General features: G+C 45.8%; 1 protein-coding gene across 2 annotated transcripts in view; it reads right to left on the bottom strand.

Moving 5' to 3' along the window:
* Positions 1 to 17537: 17537 nt before the first annotated feature.
* LOC115086669 (protein YIPF3-like) overlaps positions 17538 to 22808 on the bottom strand; it is a 55769-nt gene continuing 50498 nt past the window's right edge. For both annotated transcript variants that reach the window (XM_029592838.1, XM_029592839.1), the window contains exons 8-10: positions 18934 to 19047; positions 18556 to 18679; positions 17538 to 18176 (exon numbers count right to left, since the gene is read on the bottom strand). In XM_029592838.1, the coding sequence (XP_029448698.1) occupies positions 18055 to 18176; positions 18556 to 18679; positions 18934 to 19047 (360 nt within the window). In that variant the 3' untranslated portion in view covers positions 17538 to 18054. The remainder of the gene's footprint in view (positions 18177 to 18555; positions 18680 to 18933; positions 19048 to 22808) is intronic.

The following is a 22808-nucleotide window of genomic DNA, read 5'->3' as shown; positions in this document are numbered from 1 at the left end:
TTCTCCCCTGCCGTTAAGCAGAGAGCTCTGCTGGATGTGTGAAGTAACAGTTTTCTTCTCCCCTGCTGTTGAAGCAGAGAACTATGCTGGATATGCATTGAAAGTGAAGTATAAGAATGGAGTGATCAAGCTAGTTGAAAGGCATCAGGAATAGAGGAAGGTGGAGGTAGTAATTTGGATATTTGGTTTGGGGTAGTAACCGCCGTAACAAGCCAGCTACTCCCGTCTTTGTGAGTGCAAATCCTTTTTTCCACATTTCCTCTTGCTGTTGAAGCTTAGAGTGATGTTGGAGTCACAGTAACCATGTGTATGTTTATTGAATAAGGGTATTGTCTCCAGGCAGTAGCCATCATTCTGGCGAGTCACCTACTCTTCATTGGCGGCCTCTTGACTTTATGGATCCACAGTGTTTATCCCACGCCCCTTTGAAGTCCTTTACAGTTCTGGTCTTCACCACTTCCTCCGGAAGGGCATTCCAGGCATCCACCACCCTCTCCGTGAAGAAATACTTCCTGACATTGGTTCTGAATCTTCCTCCCTGGAGCTTCAAATCGTGACCCCTGGTTCTGCTGATTTTTTTCTTATGGTAAAGGTTTGTCGTTGCCTTTGGATCATTAAAACCTTTCAAGTATCTGAAAGTCTGTATCATATCACCTCTGCTCCTCCTTTCCTCCAGGGTGTACATATTTAGATTCTTCAATCTCTCCTCGTACGTCATGCGATGAAGATCCTCCACCTTCCTGGTTGCCCTTCTCTGTACCGCTTCCATTATGTCTTTGTCTTTTTGTAGATACGGTCTCCAGAACTGAACACAGTACTCCAGGTGAGGCCTCACCAAGGACCTGTACAAGGGAATAATCACTTCCCTTTTCTTACTCGATATTCCTCTCTCTATGCAGCCCAGCATTCTTCTGGCTTTTGCTATCGCCTTGTCGCATTGTTTCGCAGACTTCATATCATTAGACACTATCACCCCAAGGTCCCTCTCCTGCTCTGTGCACGTCAGCCTTTCCCCCCCCATCGAATACAGTTCATTCGGAATTCCGCTCCCCATATGCATGACTTTGCACTTCTTGGCATTGAATCTCAGCTGCCATATCTTCGACCACTCTTCCAGTTTCCTTAGATCCCGTCTCATTCTCTCCACTCCTTCTGGCGTGTCCACTCTGTTGCAGATCTTAGTGTCATCCGCAAAAAGACAAACCTTACCTCTATCCCGTCCGCAATGTCGCTCACAAAGATATTGAACAGGACCGGTCCCAACACCGATCCTTGCGGTACACCACTTAAAACCGCTCTCTCTTCAGAGAAGGTTCCGTTTACCATCACACATTGTCTTCTGTCCGTCAACCAATTTGCAATCCAGGTCACCACCTTGTCCACTCACTCCCAAGCTTCTCGTTTTATTCACCAGTCTCCTGTGCGGAACCGTATCAAAAGCTTTGCTGAAATCCAAGTATATGACATCGAGCGCTCTTCCTTGATCCAATTCCTTGGTTACCCAGTCAAAAAAGTCAATCAGATTTGTCTGACAGGATCTTCCCCTGGTGAATCCATGTTGCCCTCTGGTCCATCAATTCTCCGGACTGTAGATAGTTCACTATTCTCTCTTTCAGCAGAGACTCCATTACTTTTCCCACCACCGAAGTGAGGCTAACCGGCCTGTAGTTGCCAGCCTCCTCCCTGTTCCCACTCTTGTGAAGCGGGACCACCACCGCTCTTCTCCAATCTCTCGGCACCACTCCCGTTTCTAGGGATCTATTGAACAGGTCACACAGCGGACCCGCCAGAACATCTCTGAGCTCCCTCAATATCCTTGGATGAATCCCATCAGGCCCCATGGCTTTGTCCACTTTCAGGTTCTTTAGCTCTTCCCACACATTTTCTACTGTAAAAGGATTTTCATCTATTCCACTTCCCTCCAGTTTCTTGTTGTGTAGAGATGGTCCTTCTCCAGGGTCTTCTTTAGTGAACACAGAGCTGAAGTATTCGTTTAATATTTCTGCCATTTCTTCGTCTCTCTCCACACATTGATCATTATCACCTTTCAATTTCACTATACCACTTTGGACCTTTCTCTTTTCGCTGATGTATCTGAAAAATGCTTTGTCACCATTTTTTATCTCCTTGGCAATCCTCTCTTCTGCTTGATTTTTTGCCAACTTGATTGTTTTCTTCGTCTCCCTCAGTTGATACAAATATTCTTCTTTGTGCTCCTCCCTTTGGGATCCTTTATATTTCTTGAATGCTGTTCTTTTAGCTTTAATTTTGTCAGCCACCTCCTTTGAGAACCAGATAGGTTTCAATTTTCTTTTGCTTTTCTTTATGTTTCTAACATATAGAGCAGTTGCCTTGGTGATTGCTCCTTTTAGATTGGTCCACTGCTGATCCACATCTCTCTCGTTCTCCCATCCTTTAAGTTCTTCCTCCAGGTACTTTCCCATTTCCTCAAGTCTGTGTTTTTGAACTGTAAAACTCGGGTCTTTGTGGTTCTTTTCCCTATTCTATTAGTGATATTAAACCATACCGTTCGATGATCACTGCTGCTGAGGTGGGCGCCCACCTGGACATCTGAGACATTATCTGCATTATTGAGCAATAAGTCGAGTATAGCACCTTCTCTCGTGGGTTCCAACACCATTTGTTTGAACAAAGATACTTGCATGGCATCCATTATTGCTCTACTATTTTTAGTTTCTGCAGATGGGATTTTCCAGTCTATATCTGGCATATTAAAGTCACCCACGATCACCACTTCTCCCTTCCTGCCTATCTTATGGATGTCTTCAATCAGATCTCTGTCCAGCTCTTCCTTTTGGTTTGGAGGCCTGTACACCACTCCAATATAAATGGACACTCCGTCATCTTTTTTTAGGTCGACCCATAGAGCTTCTTCTTTACCCCAACTTCCTTGTAGCTCAGATGCTTGGATGTTGTTTCTGACATAAAGAGCCACACCTCCCCCTTTTCTATCCTCTCTGTCCTTCCTTAACAAGTTGTAGCCTGGTATTGTTGTATCCCATTCATGAGATTCTGTGAACCATGTTTCTGTGATAGCAACAATGTCCAATTCTGCCTCAGCCATTAGGTCCTGCAGATCTGGGATTTTATTTCCCAAACTATGAGCATTTGTGGTCATAACCTTCCAGGTACTCTCTTTAAGGTTATTGCTTTTCCTGGACTCCTTATGAGATATTAGTTGAGATTTGTTATTCACTTTACTCTTTCTGTTTGTAGTTGTGCCACTGTTGACAGAGTTATCCATCTCAATTAGATTTTTCTTTTGGTTATGGATCTTGAAATACTGCATGCATTGTGTTTTTTCTCTCTTTTCTGGTAATACTGCAATGTTTTTCTCAAGAACTTCCTCAGTTTTTAATAGAGAGGGTTTGTTCTTTTTGCATTTGGTACATTGTGTGTCTCCTCATCACAGGTCTAATTCTACCAGAGCCCACTGTAATCCTGGATTGTAAAGAATTTCTTAATGACCTGTTTGAGTGGGAGGGGTGTACCTGTTGGCTGCTCATCTGTCAAGAATGGATGACTGTGGGTCCTACCTGAGCCTAATGGATCTCCTTTTCTTGACTCCTGGTTTTTCCGTGATATTGGGGAATTATTATCTGTGTAATGCAATGTGGGTGTAATACTTTTAATTGAAGCTAATTGATCTTTAATCTCAGACAGCTCCATTTTCAAGGAAGAGAGTTGTGCACAAATTGGGCAAGCTCTAAGTTTCCAGATGCTTTCCCTCAGAATAAAGGCTCCACAGCAGTTACATTGGATAGTCCTCATCTTGGTAGTTTGTGATTTGTATTTCCTTGACTGTTACCAATGTACTAATTTATCTCGCCGCCAATGGTACTTTAGGCAGTCTTTATTAGAAAACAAGCCCCAGGGGTGGGTGGGTAGAGGGGTAGGGAGGGAGGGAGTCAAACAGTTTAGCCTGGGACAAGCTGGGTAAAGTAGGGCACTTCTGGACTGTTGCCTTTGCTTTTGGTCAATTGTTTTAAAAAACAGTCTTTATGCCCCAATTTTTAGTTTGAACCGATTTTTTGTGCCAACTAACTCCAAGGGAGAGTTTAAAAGCTGTTTTAAAAGCTGGAGAGCTGTCTGCTTGGAGGTTTCTTTTTTTCTAGCTTTATTCAAACAGCAAATCAACTTACTAGATTAATAACTTACTATAAAGAAATGAAACACAGACTATAAAGAAAATTAAAAACAGACAGGAATAATCACAGAACCTTTCTACAGTAATAGTAATTACTTTCTACAGTAATAGTAATAACTATAAAGAAATGAAACAGACTAAGAAAATTAAAACCCACAGGAATAATCACAGAACCTTGCAATAATCAAAAACCTTGCAATAATCAAAAAATATACTTAGCCACAATGCAGAGTTCACAATGTAATATACACGTCCACCAGGAGAAAAACCCCTCCAACTTGTGCTCAGGAACACAATGGCTCCCCTCCTCTACGAATACCTTGCTCAAGGTCTGGGACACACCCAATTCAGTTAGATTACGTCACTTCTGGACTGTTCATTCTTAATTGCCTGCCCAGTACTTTGGAATATTCTTCCCACCGAAATAATCAATGTGACTCAGTCAAGAATTTTAGAGAGCTCCTTAAGTCTTTTTGTTTAAGCTCTGTTATTATTAACAAACTTTATTTTAAATTGTTTTATGTTATTTTACTGCTTTTAGTTGGAATTTTACTATGTTCTTATGTATTTTTTATTTATTCTGTTTTAGTTTAGATTTGTTTTAAATTTATTATGTATGTTATGTTCATCGCCTAGACCAATTTAACACCCACTGATCTGTAGTTATGTGGGTTCACTCCCTGTAGAACTCCTGTACATGGCATCCTACTGGCATCAAGAGTATGTGAACTTGCGGAACCTCATGAGATTCTACCAGCTCCTGAGGAAAAACCAGCATCCCCTCTCTGGCTTCTGGTTCCATGAAAAGACTGACAAAGACCTCTGGAGTCTGAATATGCAGCAGCACCAAAATATTGTCTACCTAGTTGATACCACTGTGAAGCTTGAGATTGTCCTCAAGTTCTGCTAGCTCTATAGAAGGAGTAGCCATTATCTTCTGGCAAGTGTTGGGGCTTAGGATCACTGAGATTCTTAACCAACTGGTCCAGATCCTCCTCTATCAGCAGCCAGCCCTTAAAGAGCAACTTCCCCAGGCAAGTCTTAGACTAACAGTCAGCTGCCCAATTGTGTAGCCATAAGAGCCGATGCACTATGACCAACAGGACCACTGACCACGTGGAGCTCCGTAAGAAATGATACTGAACCTCTGCCAAGAAGAGTGCAGTGAATTTCATCCTGGCCACCTCCTCACTTTCTGGAAGCTGTTGGATTGAGAGCTCGAACCACCAGGGCCGAGCAGATAGAAGTCTCAACATTGTTGCCGAAGAGACGAACAAGCTTCTCAGAGAGGGCACTATCTTCCTGACCTGTGGATCATTTAAAGGAGCATCCTCCCTCCACAGGAATAGTGGTGCACCTGGTCATAGCCGTGATTAAGACATCCACTATCAGAACTTGAAAAAACATTTATTTATTTATTTATTTATTTAACATTTTTCTATACCGACCTTCATGGTTAAATACCATATCAGGTCGGTTTACATCGAACGGGGATAGAGAACTGTAACAAACGGAACAGCAATTTATAATCAGAAGGAGAGCAAAATTACATTAAACAAGGACTATAAACTTGGAAGCTTTAAGCTGAAAATAAAGGCCCAAGTAGGGCGATAACTTAAACATAAGAAGTCATAATGGGATCCGGGCTAGGGCAGGTTAGATTATTAGCAAAGTAACATCTGCAGTAAAGCAGGTGGAAGGGGGTACAGCCATTGCAGGCCAGATTCTGGGGACACCCATTCCACCAAATCATCTCCACCCTGTCTGGGTAGAGTTGAAAGGTGGTGGAGATGATTACACTTTTCCTTATCAATGGAGTCCCAGCTGGAGTCTCCTCAAGTCAAAGATATGAAACCAACTGTTCAATCAAAAACCCTCTCTCATACCAGTGAAACAAGTGAATGACAGAATCATCTTCAGGGCAGGGGGGAACTGAGCTCTCTGTCCCCAGGCTCATCTGCATCCCTAGGGCCTTCTCATGAGGGCCCCAATGCCTAAATGGCTGGCTGCATCCACCTTGCAGGAACTGGAGGAGAAGGGAAGGGTGGGGGTCTAGACCTTCCCATGCCCTTGAGGCGGACCCCCAAGGTACCTCCCCCAGCTGCGCAAAGGCACAAAAAGCCTGATGTAGAAAATGGAAAAATACCTGGGAAAACTCTCCCCAGGACCAATACCAACGTGCCCCCCCCCCCCCCCGGGAAAGACCCCACTGGGGTTATAGCCGGAACCAAAATTGAGGGCACATCAAACTCCTCGCCCACTCCCAGCACTTCCCCGGGTTCTGGGTTCAATGGTGTGGGAGAATCCAAGATGGCCATAGGCTCTAGAGGCTGTGTGGCAAGATCACTTGTCAGGGCCTTCCGAGCACAGCATGCAAAGGATAGGTGGCAGCGAGGTGGGATCTAGGCCTGCTTACCAAGCAGTTGTCTGGTCTTTCTCCCATTTGAGTGCATGCCATATATACAGGAAAATTGGCTCTTACCTGCTAATTTTCATTCCTGTAGTACCAGAGATCAGTCCACACTCCTGGGTCTTGCCTCCCTTCCAGCACATGGAAACAGAAGGTTTCGCAGGTACTGCCTCTTAACAAAAACCTCTAACCAATTAACTCTACTATATCCCCCTGAACAAGCAGAGAACAAGGAAATTAGCAATTAAGAACTATAATTAAATTTAGAATACATCTTATTTATTTATTTATGCAATTTTTATATACCGTTACCTGGAACGCAAGGTTCCATCTTTACGGTTTACAATCATTTAAGAACAGAAAAATACAATAAAAATCAATTAAAAATAATAAAATAATAATAAAATAGTAAAATTATTAGAAAAATATAGATAAGAATATAAAAGAAAAATCAATTAAAAAAACTGCGGACTTAAATATCAATCTAGGTGTTAGTTCCATAAGCTTGTAAAAAGCACCATGTTTTTAAGTCTTTCTTAAACTTCTTTAGATTAGCCTGCAGCCTTAGTTCTGATGGCAGACTGTTCCAGAGTTTCGGACCCGCAACAGAAATGGCCCTTTCTCTCACTTCACTCAAATGTGCCGATCTGACAGTATATATTGTTAATAGTCCTTTATTAGTTGATCTTAACTCCCGTTGAGGTACATGTAGTTTAATAGTCGTATTCAGCCAGTCCGTTTTTTCACCGTATATGATCTTGTGAATCATACAGAGGGTTTTGTGTTTAATTCTGTATTCCAGTGGTAGCCAGTGTAATGATTTCAAAACTGGTGTAATGTGGTCATATTTTTTAGTATTGGTCAATATCCTGGCTGCTACATTCTGAATTATCCGAAGGGGACGTATCGTAGATTTTGGGAGTCCCAACATTGTAGAATTGCAATAATCAAGCCCTGAAAACACCAGCATTTGTAAAACATACCTAAAGTTGTATGTAGATAGCATAGGTTTCAAGCGTTTTAAAAGCCTCAATTTATTAAAACCATCTTTTACTTTTTTAGATATATGGGCTTTAAAATTTAACTCAGAATCCATAATCAAACCAAGATTTCTTGTATTATCAGTCAAATTAAAACTAGTTTGGTTATCCAAAGTAATAATCTTTTTTTCTTGACTAAAATTTTTTCTATCTAAAATCATAAAAATGGATTTTTCTAAATTTAAAACCAATTTCATTTGCACAAGAAGTTCACTTTTATTTGCACAAGAAGTATAAATACATATTTACCATTTTAAAAGTCACATCGATATTACTTTCTATTGGGACTAATGAGAAACCTGTGCCATTCTTCTGATTTAATCAGAATTATTAAATTATACAGATCGAGCGGACTCTTCAAACCTCATTTCCCCCACCCGGAGGGGGGGGGGGGGGAATGGAACGGGACTCTGGACTGATCTGTGGTACTACAGAAACGAAAATTTGCAGGTAAGAACCAATTTTCCTTTCCCTGTATGTACCCGGATCAGTCCAGACTCCTGGGATGTACCAAAGCTTCCCTAACTGGGGTGGGACTATGAGAGTCCCACTTGAAGAACACGTCCACCAAAATTGTTGACATCCAAGGCCTGGACATTCAATTGGTAGAGTATGGCAAAGGTATGTAAAGACTTCGAAATAGCCGCCCTGCATATCTCTTGCAGCGAAACCAGTTGGCACTCTGCCCAGGAGGCCACCTGCGAATGGGTAGAATGAGCCCTTAACCCCTCTGGAACAGGATGACCGTGACAGATATAAGTGGAACCAATAGCCTCCTTGAACCAACACGCTATCGTGGCCTTTGATGCTTTTTAACCCTTTTTTGCACCACTCCATAGCACAAAAAGGTGATACGACAACTGGAAACTGTTAGTGACCTCTAGATACCGCAACAAGGCCTTCCTGACATCCAGACGTCTCAATTCCTTAGCATGAGGCATATCACTCTCCAGATTTGTAAAAGCTGGAAGCTCCACTGACTGACTTAAGAGGAATGCCGAAACCACCTTCGGCAGAAAAGACAGAACCGTCCTCAGCGCAACTCCAGAATCCGAAATCCACAAACAGGGTTCCCTGTATGACAGGGCTTGAAGCTTAGACACCCTTCTGGCTGAACAAATCGCTACTAAGAAAACCACCTTCAAACTCAGATATTTTATGGTGGCCCTCTTAAGAGGCTCAAAACAGCACTTCACACATGCCCCTGAGAACCAAGTTAAGGCTCCAGGAAGAGCACAACTTTTGAATAGGGAAATGCAAATGCTTTGCCCCGTGAAGGAAAAGCACCACCATCTGGATGCACAGCTAGGGCTGTTCCATGAACCTTGCCTCTCAAGCAGCCCAGGCTGACACCTGCACTCTCAGGGAACTAAAGGCCAAACCTTTTGTTAGACCTCTCTGTAAAAAGGCCAGAATCTGCAGCACTGATGCTTGCCGAGGAATAACCCCCTGGCTGTATACACCAAGACTCAAAAGATTCTCCAAACCCGGACATATGCCAAGGAAGTGGAGTCTTGCGAGCTTGTAGCAAAGTAGAAATAACATCTTCCGGATAACCTTTTTCATCAATTGCCTCCTTTCAAAAGCCAAGCTGCTACACAAAAGTGATCCACTTGATCTAAAAATATATGGCCCTACCGTAGAAGATTTGGTAGATGGCCCAGCCTCAGGGGGCCGTCCACTGCTAGATTGATCAGGTCCACAAACCAAGGCCTTCGCAGCCACAAGAATCACCTTTCCTGGGAGGAAGAAACATGTAGATCATAATGTCTTGTGGCCAAGGAAGCACCAGGGCATTGACCCCTTCCGCTCCGTGTTCTCTTCCACGACCGAAGAAACACGGTGCCTTGACATTCTTCAAAGTTTCCATCAGATTCATATGAGGCATGCCCCATCTGCAAGAAATGAGGAACATTGCCTCCTCTGCTAGCTCCCATTCTCCGGGATCCAATTGTTGGCAGCTGAGATAGTCCGCCTGCACATTGTTGGACCCTGTTATGTGTGACGCTGCTATCAATGCCAAATGCTGCTCTGCCCAGGACATCAGTAAATTCGCCTCCAGAAAAACCAGACGACTCTTGGTTCCTCCCTGACAGTTGATGTAGGCCACCATCGTCGCATTGTCTGACAGAAGAACTCTGACCGCTCGATTGTGCAGAAGGGGAAGAAACTTCTCCAGAGCCAACCGCACTGCCCTTATCTCTAGGCGGATTGATAGACCAAGTTGCTTCCTCCGCTGACCATTGGCCCTGCACTGACTGGGACTGACAGCCCTCCAACTGGTGAGACTGGCATCAGTAGTCACTACCATCCATTGAGGCACCTCGAGGTCCACCCTGTGTGCTCCAGATGGTCCCAGCCAAGCCACCATCAAAGACTGGACCTGGCAAACTCCGTAAGCCGCAGTGGAAGATGAAACTGCTCTGACATCGGATCCCACTGGGATAACAATACTTTCTGTAGAGGTTTCATATGAGCAAATGCCCAAGGGACGAGTTCCAAGGTCAAAGCCATGGAACAGAGGACCTGCAAGTAATCACAGACCCTGGGTACTGAGGTGTCCAACAGGTTCCGAACTTGCGTCTGCAGCTTGATGATCCGCTCCTCCATGAGAAAAACTTTGCAAACACGGGTATCGAAGCAAACGCCTAAGAACTCCAGAACCTGAGAAGGAAAAAAGGTGGCTCTTGACCAGATTCACAACCTGGCCCAAGGTCAAGTGGTGCAAGGCCGGACTCTGGAGGATTCCAAGATGGCCGCATAGTGCAAACGCTTGAAGCTGCGTGTCCTGATTTACCTGAGAATTATACTTTTCCTGATGAAATATGCCACACACAGCGATGAAAAGACGAGCGAAAGAGAGAGCAGTCCCTGGAGCTACCTCGGACCCCGTCCAGACTGGACCGATGGACGCGCATGCCTTTAGAGGAGGGCTGAGATCAGCAGAGGAGCCGCTGGAGGGGAGGAGGAACTATGGCGGAAGAGCTGAGTTTCTCCCCAGGCTCAGACATCTCGTTATCACCGATAGTAAGGGAACCGCCGGTGAATCCAGCGTCGAATAGGGACCTGGACACCGAGGAGGTCGCCGATCTTGCCAGGGAAGCAAGTAGGAGAGGGCCTTCCAGGGAACCAGCGTCTGGCAGAAACCTGCGACGGATCCGCCATGAGATCAGCTGGCGAGGACGCAGACAACACAACCCGAGGAGAAGCAGAAATGGACGGACAAGAAACATTTCCAAAGAGTAAGACATTACCTATTTTTCAAATACCCAAACCGGTTCAAATAACAATGGATTCCTTGTGGGGAGCTATAGAGGAGCTGGGGCAATTTCTTTCTAGACAAATTAACCAGTATGATTTGAAATCACAGCAACAAGAAAATCACATTCAATTGATTGAAAATTCAGTGCAATGTTTGTCTGACCAATTTGTGGAGAATAAGAATATCCTGGAAGCAAATAAGAACTTGCAAGAAGCTATTATGAAAGATAATATATATCTGAATGTGAAGGTGGAAAATCTAGAGAATATTGTTAAAGGGAAAAACTTGAGATTCATAAACTTTCCCCAACTACCTTTTGTATCTCCCAAAGATATGTAATAACGCTATCTCAAAGAAGTTTTGAAAATTCCAGAAGAAAATATACCTCCGGTTACTAGGGTGTTTTATATACCATTTAAACAGAAAGAGAATTTGAAAAGTAGTAGCCATGAGGAGGGAAAAGCAAGGGAGGAAGGGGAAAAAGGGAGAATTGGATCTGAAATAGATATTTCTGCATTATTAGAAATCTCAGATATTATTCAGGCTAAACCGGCCACTATGATCGCAATGTTTGCGCTAGAACCCGATAGGGAATGGGTGCTTAAGCTATATTTCAAGTATAGAACTCTGAAGTTTCTTAATATGCAGATAAGAATTTTCCCAGATGTTGCCAAGGCAACACAAAAGAAAAGAAGGCAATTTCTCCTTCTTAGACTTCTGGCCCTACAATTAGGAGCTTCTTTTCTGTTAAAATTTCCTTGTCATTGTATAATTAATTATAGAGGTACTAAATATGCTTTTTATTCCATCACAATTGAAGAATTTTCTTAGTAAAAAGAAGGAAGAGCAAGAAAGGGAAAAAGGAGAGAAAAAGTCCAATACATAAATTCTCCCGAGACAGGTTGTGTATCCCTTACATAAAATATGTGCCCAACTGCTAGCAGATGCATACAATTTTCCTCACATCGATATTGTAATTATATATTGTAAAATATTTTCAGATTGCATCCTCAGTATAGAGGACTTATATTTGAGGTTGTATTGTCTAGATTTATGTGATACACATTGTCGAAGAATTGTAATGTTGACAAGTTTAAATGACCTCTTTTATTTTCTATCAAGTTTAATATTCTTGATGTATAATTGAATAATGCATAAATAAAACATTTAAAAAAAAAAGAAAAGTGGTGCAAGACCATGTCCACAGCCTGTCTGCAAAGTTCCTCCGACATCGCTTGGAAGAACCATATCTAGATGACTTTCTGTGGGCTGCTGCTATCACCATCATCACATTGGTGAAAGTCCTCTGAGCAGTGGCTAGACCGAACAGAAGAATTCAAAACTAAGAACAAAAGAGCATAAGAAATTGCCATGCTGGGTCAGACCACGGGGCCATCAAGCCCAGCATCCTGTTTCCAATCCAGGCCATAAGAACCTGGCAAGTACCCAAACATTAAGTGGATCGCAGGCTACTGATGCAATTAATAGCAGTGGCTATTCCCTAAGTAAAATTGATTAATAGCAGTTAATGGACTTCTCCTCCAAGAACTTATCTAAACCTTTTTTTTAAAACCAGCTACACTAACTGAACTAATCGCATCCTCTGGCAACAAATTCCAGAGCTTAATTGTGTGTTGAGTTCAAAATAATTTTCTCCAATTAGTCTTAAATGTGCTACTTGTTAACTTCATGGAGTGCCCCCTAGTCCTTCTATTATTCGAAAGTGTAAATAACCGATTCACATCTACCCGTTCTAGACCTCTCATGATTTTAAACACCTCTATCATATCCCCCCTCAGCCGTCTCTTCTCCAAGCTGAACATCCCTAACCTCTTCAGCCTTTCCTCATAGGGGAGCTGTTCCATCCCCTTTATCATTTTGGTTGCCCTTCTCTGTACCTTCTCCATCACAACTATATCTTTTTTGAGATGCAGCGACCAGCATTGTACACAGTATTCATGGTGCAGTCTCAGCATGAAACGATACAGAGGCTTTCTGACATTTTCTGTTTTGTTAACCATTCCCTTCCTAATAATTCCTAACATTCTGGTTGCTTTTTTGACTGCCGCAGCACACTGAACCGACGATTTTAAAGTATTATCCACTATGATGCCTAGATCTTTTTCCTGGGTGGTAGCTCCTAATATGGAACGTAACATCGTGTAACTACAGCAAGGGTTATTTTTCCCTATATGCAACACCTTGCACTTGTCCACATTAAATTTCATCTGCCATTTGGATGCCCAATCTTCCAGTCTCGCAATTTCCTCTTGCAATGTATCACAATCCACTTGTGATTTAACTACTCTGAATAATTTTGTATCATCTGCAAATCTGATAACCTCACTCACTGTATTCCTTTCCAGATCATTTATAAATATATTGAAAAGCACCTGAGGCACTCCACCGTTTACCCTTTTCCACTGAGAAAATTGACCATTTAATTCTACTCTGTTTCCTGTCTTTTTCTTTTTTATATAATTCAAACTTTTCTGTTTCCTCTCTTTTAACCAGTTTGTAATCCACGAAAGGACATCGCCTCCTATCCCATGACTTTTTAGTTTTCGTAGAAGCCTTTCATGAGGGACTTTGTCAAACGCCTTCTGAAAATCCAAATACACTACATCTACCGGTTCACCTTTATCCACATGTTTATTAACTCCTTCATAAAAGTGAAGCAGATTTGTTAGGCAAGACTTCCCTTGGGTAAATCCATGTTGACTGTGTACCATTAAATCATGTCTATCTATATGCTCTGTGATTTTGATCTGCGAGAATCATGAATCTGAGGTATTTCTGATGATCCCAGCAGATCCCAATATGCAGATATGCTTCTGTCAAAGCTAGGGAAGCCAAGAACTCCCCGCTGCACACCGCCGCTATGACAGACCAGAGAGTCTCCACTTGGAAGTAAGGAACTTTGAGAGCCACGTTCACCTTCTTCAAGTCCAGAATTGGATGGAAGGTTCCTTCCTTCTTTGGCACCACAAAATAAATGGAACATCCCCCGGCTCCTCCCAGGGAACGGGAACAATGGCCCCTAGCATCCTGTCTCTGGATGGTCTCTTGAATGATCAGTTTCTTCTTTGGCGAGATGCAGGGAGATACTATGAATAGGTTTCTTAGAGGCCGAGTAAATTCTAAAGCGTAGCCTTTTTCTATCACACTTAGAACCCATTGATCCGATGTGATCTTGACACACTCCTCTAAAAGAGAGTCAACCGATCCCCGATGACTGGGACCAAGGAGTGGGTCCGCCTCATCTCATTGCATGGATTTCGCTCTGCTGGGCCCTTGGCCAGCAGTGTCTCTGTTTGCTCTGCGTCCATCACCAAGCTGCTTTATCAGCTGTTCCAAGTCTTCTCCAAAAAGGAGCTTGCCCTTAAAGGGGCATGTACCAAGTTGAGCCTTTGACGAAACATCCGCTGACTAGTTTCGCAACCACAAGAGTTTCCTCGCTGAGTCTGCAGACACCACTGTCCTAGAAGAGGTGCAAATAAGATCATATAAGGCGTCTACTCCATAAGCCACCGCTGCCTCTAAGTGTTCCACCTGCTCAGATTCCTGGGGGCAAGAGATGTCTGGAACTCTATAACTGCTGCACCCATCTCAGGCTTGCTCGAAGCATAAAGCTGCTGCACTCTACAGCTTGGATGCCCAGGGTAGAAACCTCAAAAATCTTATTGAGGTGCACCTGGAGCTTCCTATCCTGGAAATCCTTCAGAGCCACTGCACCAGCTACTGGGATGGTAGTTCTCTTTGTGACCACCGACACAGAAGCATCCACCTTCGGCACCCTCAAGAGCTCCAGAGCCTCCTCAAGCAAGGGATAAAGATTGTCCATACCCCTACTAACTCTGAGACCTGTCTCAGGGGTATCCTACTCCCTGGTCATCAATTGCTTATGGAAAGGAAAGGTCCTGGCCGGGCCCCGTAAACCCAGCGTGATCTACCGTGTTCTGTTCTGGCTTCTCCTGTAGAACAGTTAATCCCAGCTCCACCAGGACATGCGGGATCATAGGGCCCAGCTCTTCTCTCTGAAATAGGCAAACGACCTTAGGATCGCCCCCTTCCATGGCAGGAATCTTCCCTGGCTCCTCCTCTTGATCCTGACCACTATTAGGAGAGGGATCACTGTAAAGCTCATTCCCTGAGGGCACCCCCTGGTTGGACTCCTCTGAGGAAAGGTCATCAGTGGTACCCTGCCCCACTGGACCTTTGACTTTCCGGATCCTTGTGTCCTCTGGCATCTCCCAGCACCTGAACACCTTACTAGGCAGTCCCTGAGAAAGCCTGCACCTGGGGGAAGAACGCCTCTTGGACATACTGGCCAGAATCACTTTGGGCAATAAAAGCACAAAATCCGGGGAAAAAGGACCCCCAAAACCCCTCTAGGGGATCAGAATAGTCACCCGACTGCTCCTCTAGGGCCTCAAATCGGCAGGCGACAGCGCTGGCAGGAGATCCCTTCCCCTTGCCCTTCTCTGCTCAGCATCTTTAAAAGTTTCCAAAACGGCTGCCATTCCCACGGGACGAGCAGCCAAAAATTTACAAACAACCAGAAAAAGGATTATTTCCCTGAAGAAGGGTGGCAGAGGTTTCTCATGATCCTCGCGGGAGGGGAGGGAGCCGGACCACCAGCTGTCACCCTTGGCACGGAAGGAGTCATTTCGGGGTCCCCAACCCCTGTTTGTCCTTAACCTACTGGGAGGATTTTTTTTTTTTACACTCAGTCACAGACTGCAGGGTTTGCACCACCTCCATCTGCTGGAGCCAGAGAACTACTGAGGAGATGCAGGTGGCACTCTGGGTTAAGAGGCGGTGCCTTCAAAACTTTGTCTCCATCTGCTGGAAGGGAGGCAAAACCCAGGAGTCTGGACTGATCGGGGTACGTACAGGGAATGGCCCCTTCTCAGGACTCACAGCACTGAATAGCTCGGGCCCATTCTATGAGCTCCTCAGTCACCTCCTGCAGGGGAGCCAGTCGCACTCACCTCTTGAAAGCACTGACGATGCGGGCACCTTCTTCCCTCTGCAGACCCCAAAACAAAACACTTTGCTCGCTATTTTTTTTTTTTTAAAGAAGTACGAGTGCAAGGCTATAGTGGGGAACAAGGGAGGTGAGGGACAACAAGAGAGAATCAGAGCGGGAGGAGAGCAGAACAAGGAGTAAAGCAGGAAAAACCTATGAGAAGGAAAGGAAACCACTTACCTGAATCTCTTTACTACTAGTTTCTTTCTTTTTAAAATACTGCTCCTCAGTCAGGCTCAACCAAGCACCCCCTCAAGGGCTGGGAGCAGAGCAATGGACCCGGCCCTGCTAGCCTAAACCAGCGGCCTGGATCTGGGGTCTGATCTGAGATCCAACCCCAAGTTGCTGCTGCAGCAGCCCATCCTACCATCTGCTGGAGGCAGAACATACTGCATCTCTGCTGCTAGCACCACCTCCTCAGGAGTGGCTGTGAAGGCACAGGAGAAATCAGTGTTCTCTGTCTCCATCTGCTGGTAGGGGGAAATAATCCAGTTGTTAAGGGCTGGACTGGTGTAGCAGGATGAGATTTTTTATTTTATTTATTTATTTAAATAATTTTAATATACCGATACTCAATACCAGGTCTTATCGTACCGGTTTACAGAGAACTAGGGGAAAACCAGTTAACAGTGAAAGCAAGAAATTACATTATAACAGGGAATGTGAAACTGGGCTGTTAGAGAAAAGAGGATAGGTTAAACAATTCTAACTGTAGAGCAGAGCAAGTAAGCAGAAACGTAAGTGCTTACATGGTAAGCATTATATACAAATTTACATCTTGTGTAATATTAGGCAAGTTATATTAAAGTGCAGTTAGCCGAAAAACAGTTCCTTTGAGTTGCTGAAAGAGGACGCAACCGCAGGGTATGTGACTGTGGGGATGACCCTGCGGCTTTCTTCAGGGGTATGCTTGTTTTTAATTTTTTTCTGAAAGTGATATGGCAATCTTCCTGGCGGAGATCTGGCGGGAGAGAGTTCCAGTGATGCGGACCAGCAATTGATAGTGCACGTTTTTCAATGGTGTTGTGGAGAACGGATTTTTTTGGGGGAACCTGGAGGGAATCTCTGTATGCAGATCTGGTGGGTCTTGCAGAGGAATGTGGTTTGAGGGGTATGGTGAGTTGGAGCGAGGATTCCTGAATTAAGGTTTTGTGGATAATAGTAAGTTAATGATGAAATATGATTTTTATTTTATTCTCCATTCTTGTTTGGATCATTCTTAACTCTTGTGATGTAGGGCCTGTGTGTGTGTGTGTGTGTGTGTGTGAAGCTTGCACAATTGCTTCTTCCTGTGCTGTACCTGTTCTGTGGTGGGGTAGTGCGTGTTTTATGGATAAGCTGAGGCCTGGTTCTGGAGCTGTGAGCCACCTTCCGTCAGCTCCGAGTTTATTACAGGCAGTAAGAGGAAAGTGCTGCTGGCTGGATCCAGGGTCTGATTACATGCAGATACACAGCAATGAATAATGTAGGAGCTGGCCTCGACAGCCCTCTCTAATGTCAGGCTCTAACTCCGGCTCCCCTCCTCCCTTTCCCTCTGTCTGTCCCACTCACCCTCTCAGGAACAAAATGTTTCCTTACATTACCCTGGCAGATGCCTTCTTTCATTTGAGAAACAGAGAACCAAATAACTTAAAGATTTACATTTAATAAGGAAAAAAAAAGGTATCAAAGGAGAAACAATATTTGCAAAGTCCAGTGAGGGGGCTTAAATAATACAGAGCGAGCAGTAACCAGAACGAGCTCCCCATCCCTTGGGAAGAGAAATCTTACACAGCCCTCCGCTAGATACGAGCTATGGGGTGAATGTTCTGGGACAGTAACAGTACCGGTGTAGGAGAGCAAGGGGTGCTCCTTCCCAACAGCAGCGCTGCACGGGGAGAAATCCAGAGAGTAACAGGTACTTTTGTGCGAGAGCAGTACCACAGCCTTCCCAGCAAGGCCCGGGCCGAGGAGTGGGGGTCCTTCTCTGGGATGCACCGGCAGCGAGAGAGCATGGGTATCCGTCCTCACTGCTGATTAAAAAGATTTACTTCCTTCCGCCCCCCTCCAACCCAAGCAAAAAACAAAACAGTAAGAAGCCATATGGTCGCCTAAGAAGTGTGTGGTCGCTCTTGGCTGTAAAGTCTGCCTTGCCCTATGGCGTCAGTGGCTCTGCACGTTCAGCATGCGCACGGTTTCATTCAGGAGAGCGGAGAAGACAGGAAGGTCCCGTGGCACTCGCTGCATGGGCGGGACAGCCGGTCCCTCCAACGTGTCCAGGATACCTGCAGAGAGGAGAAAGGAAGCAGATTTAGCTCAGCAGCAGCTCTCAAGTTATCCTATTCAGCGAGGGAAGGTAGATCCGGCCCCTTCTGCCTCTGCCGCTGGGAACAGTCTTACATGGTGGCTTCCCTTATCCTGCCCATCTCCTCATGTCAGGCCTGGCCTCCCTCTGCAGTCTCTCTCGCTCCATCTCTCCCTGCACACACCAGGCCTGCCCTCCCCTTCCTCCCTGCATACTCCAGGTCTGGTCTCGCTCCCCCCCCCCCCCCCCCCCAGGCCTGACCTTCTTCCTCCTCTTCCCCCCACACATCAGAAGTGAATTCTCCAAAACCTCCTCTCCCTCACACCCTGCCACTGACCTCCCCCCCCTCCTCCCCTTACCTTCCACCACTCTATGGTAGGCAAAATGCAAGTAGAGGAGGAAGAGCATGTGCAGGGCAGCCACGGAGCCACACAAGATGAGGCGTTGCGTGTGTCCCACCGTCCGTGACAGCAGGACTGCAATCTAGGAGGCAAGCAGAAGGACACGTCTCACTCCCAGACATGAGGCATGGTCAAGGGGGAGGGGGGAGTGCCTGGGGGCTAGAGCTCAGACACAAGGGGAGGGAAGACTGGCAAAGGGGGAGCAGGGAGGAGGGACTGGCTGGCTGTGTTTATAAGGAGGGCACGGGGCTGAAATGTGGCTTGCGGTGGTTGGACAGGATTTGGGGAATGGGGGCAGCCAGCTGCAGGTGTGGGTTCAGTGTGAGGCTTTCTTACCATGCGCAGTGTGGAAAGCCCTCCGATGATCACCCAGAAAACGTAGAAGAGGGAGTGGAAGTGAATGTTGTAAGTTATGAACAGCACCACGCAGTGTCCGAAGAGTCCATAACCCTGAGAGAGAAAGATTCATTCAAATCAAGAGAGAGGTCTGGGAACCATCATTAACTTCAAACTACACCGAACAGGACAGAAGCCCTGCAATCCCTCTGTGTGCCTAGAGCAGAATTAGAAAGCTTCCCCTTACTACATTCAAACGCTGCTGTCACTGCAGCAGCACTGACGCACTCACTGAAGCAACAAAAATTTAAAAAAGCAACACAACACAGCAAACCTAACCACCACTAACCCCCAGGACTCAAACAGCAACAACTGAACCTTAGAAAAGGCAGCACTGCAAATATTACAGCAAAGACGCCCCGAGGAAGAGCCTCTCGTTTCCCTGGGAGGAGCGGGCGCGCTGATCATCAGCCCCCCCTGCTCTGCTCTATAATACAACCTGTGGCAGGAAGATTCAGGAAACTAGGTCGCCCCGAGGAGGAGCCATGTACAGGGATCCTCTCGTTTCCCTGGGAGGAGCGGGCGCGCTGATCATCAGCCCCCTCTGCTCTGCTCTATAATACAACCTGTGGCAGGAAGATTCAGGAAACTAGGTCGCCCCGAGGAGGAGCCATGTACAGGGATCCTCTCGTTTCCCTGGGAGGAGCGGGCGCGCTGATCATCAGCCCCCCCTGCTCTGCTCTATAATACAACCTGTGGCAGGAAGATTCAGGAAACTAGGTCGCCCCGAGGAGGAGCCATGTACAGGGATCCTCTCGTTTCCCTGGGAGGAGCGGGCGCGCTGATCATCAGCCCCCTCTGCTCTGCTCTATAATACAACCTGTGGCAGGAAGATTCAGGAAACTAGGTCGCCCCGAGGAGGAGCCATGTACAGGGATCCTCTCGTTTCCCTGGGAGGAGCGGGCGCGCTGATCATCAGCCCCCCCCTGCTCTGCTCTATAATACAACCTGTGGCAGGAAGATTCAGGAAACTAGGTCGCCCCGAGGAGGAGCCATGTACAGGGATCCTCTCGTTTCCCTGGGAGGAGCGGGCGCGCTGATCATCAGCCCCCCCTGCTCTGCTCTATAATACAACCTGTGGCAGGAAGATTCAGGAAACTAGGTCGCCCCGAGGAGGAGCCATGTACAGGGATCCTCTCGTTTCCCTGGGAGGAGCGGGCCCCCTGACCATCAGCCCCCCCTGCTCTGCTCTATAATACAACCTGTGGCAGGAAGATTCAGGAAACTAGGTCGCCCCGAGGAGGAGCCATGTACAGGGATCCTCTCGTTTCCCTGGGAGGAGCGGGCGCGCTGATCATCAGCCCCCTCTGCTCTGCTCTATAATACAACCTGTGGCAGGAAGATTCAGGAAACTAGCTCGAGGCGAGTATCTGTCAGGAGCCCAGAGAAGACATTTAAGGAAAGGAAGGAATAGCGCAATAAATTATTTCTGGGGAGGAGAAAACCTTGGAACCTGAGCTCAGACCAGAGGAGGATTAAGCTTGCCTAATTCCAAACTTTACTGCTGTTATTTTATTCTGCAGCTTCCAGCACAGCTCTTTAGTGCGGATTACACATAGACATTCAGTGCGTAGCATTATAACAAATAAAACGTTGCAAGAAAATTGCTAATAAATATTCGCCTTCTGTACAGACCTGACTTTTTTCCTAAAAGCCATATAATTAATCTCCTCTCGTAAATCTTCCCTTTCATAAACGCTGGATCGCCCCCCTCCCCCCGTACGTTTTTGCATACATTGAATCTGACCAATACACTCTTCTATGTCAAATGACGCGAGCCATCTTCCTGGCACTGAGTTGCGTGTATTATGGCCTTGTGAAGGAGGATGGCACTCCAAGCTGCTCACAGCTAAACCAACATAAACTAATTGGCTTCTCCCTGGTGGCAGACTATTCTGAATTAGTCAACAATCCGGGAAATCTCTGACCTTCTAAGATAGCTGCAGGACCATCTCCTCACCAGTCTTAAGCGAATGCCGACATCTCTGTAACAAGGCCCTGGGGCAGGCCATACTTTTCCTTCCAGGTATCCACCCATCTGCCGAGGGACTATTCATTCATTTATTTATTACAAGGTATGATAAAACATGCATAACAATACTCTGGCTTCTCCATAGACCTGCTTCTGAAGCCCAGAATATGATGGCAGGCAAAGGCCACTGGGCCCAGCTACTCAGCCCATTTCAGTTTCTAGTGCCCTGCGACAGAAGCTGCTTGACCTTCGGGATCCTCGGGGCCTGTCCGCGGGTTTTCTGAATTCTGTTACTACGTTAGTCTCCAGCGTTTTGGGCATCCATCACCCTTACTCTACCACAGTGAGTGGCAACTTTCTCCTGGTGCTCCTCCCGAGTCTCCTTCCTCCTAGGAGGGCCATGCTGTGACCTTGGAAATAATGCTTCTCGGGCATTATTTATACATTTGAGGAACCAGACTGGCTCTATCTCTCCTCCAGGTAGAAATGTAAGGAAGAGGAAAGAAAACAAACTTTTCCCCAGCAAAGAAAGTTTGAGAAAAAAAAAATGGGTGAGGTAAAATAAGAAATTTGAGGCAATGTATGTGTAAAAGAGCTTGTTCTTAAGTACAAAATACCTGGTACACATTTCTCCAGTAATACAGCTTCAGAAGAATATTACACTGTATATAGATTAAAAATATTTTAGATTAGCTTTATATCCCTGCTCCCTTAGAAATGTTACGTCGATAATAAACCAACAAAATGATGATGCAGTAAGCAGAGCAGCAGCGAGAGGGAGGCGGCTCACCGAGTGCCACACGCATGATGATCTCCCAGCTGGCGAGAAACTGCGAGTGCACCCCTGGCCCTCAGAATGATTTCAGTCTCTGGAGGAGCTAAGGGAGACAGAGAGGTGCAGGGACACCGTGGAGAAGTCCCACCTCCAGTCTGGCAGCCTCGGTGCTGCCTTGCAGGAGAAAGGTCACCCGGAAGGTGACTATTTTAGAATTGAATATATTTTGCTGGCTTTGGTGGGTCCCGATCAAACTGGCTTTATCAAAGGAAGATCATCCACAGGTAATACTAGGATGTCTCAAGCGTGGTGTGGAATTGGAGGTTCTGAATTTGGTAACAGTCACCATCGCTGGTGGCCGTGGACGATACATGGAGTGTGGACTTAACTCCCTTGATATTATTTCATTGCTGGTTTCACCCCCCATCCTAGAGACTTCAAGCGCTTCGGTACCTTTTGTACTGACCTTCAGCTGAGGTCATCCAGACATGGATGCACTATGGCCGCCCTCCCCCAGCTCCACGTGACGTACATGGAGCTGTCCCCAGTCAAAGCGAAGGGCTCGAAACAAAAAAATGTTCTCTTAGGACCATGAACCTGAGGAATCTCTGGTGCGCCAGCCAGATGGATATGTGCGGCTATGCCTGTGTCAAGATGAGAGACGCCAAGAACTCTACCTTGCATACCACTGCTAGGACAGATCTCAGAGCTGGACCTCAGAGTTTCCATACCGAGACGGGTAATCTCGGGAGCCGCAATTACCTTCTTTAAATCCAATGTCTCTTGAATTGGATATAGGGAGCAAAGAAACAGGACACTTAACTTAAAATTGACCTCCGGTCACACTAAGCACGTTCAGGGTCCGAGCCAACAGACTCGGGCCATGCCAAGTGTGTTCAGGGTCTGAACCAAAAAACTCAGCAAGACATCTGTGAAAAAAGAAAAAAAAGTCTAAGCAGAGTCGAGCAGCTCTCAATCACATGCAATTTCTCCCTCTTTTATAGGTGAGAAAGCCAATTCCCCATGGGAATCCTCCGATCTCTCATGATCCACACCCCTTGAACATTA

The sequence above is a fragment of the Rhinatrema bivittatum genome, chromosome 3 (genome assembly GCF_901001135.1).
Source record: "Rhinatrema bivittatum chromosome 3, aRhiBiv1.1, whole genome shotgun sequence".
Taxonomy (NCBI): domain Eukaryota; kingdom Metazoa; phylum Chordata; class Amphibia; order Gymnophiona; family Rhinatrematidae; genus Rhinatrema; species Rhinatrema bivittatum.
Note: the sequence above shows the minus strand (reverse complement) of the source record. Positions and strands in the feature narration are given on the sequence as shown.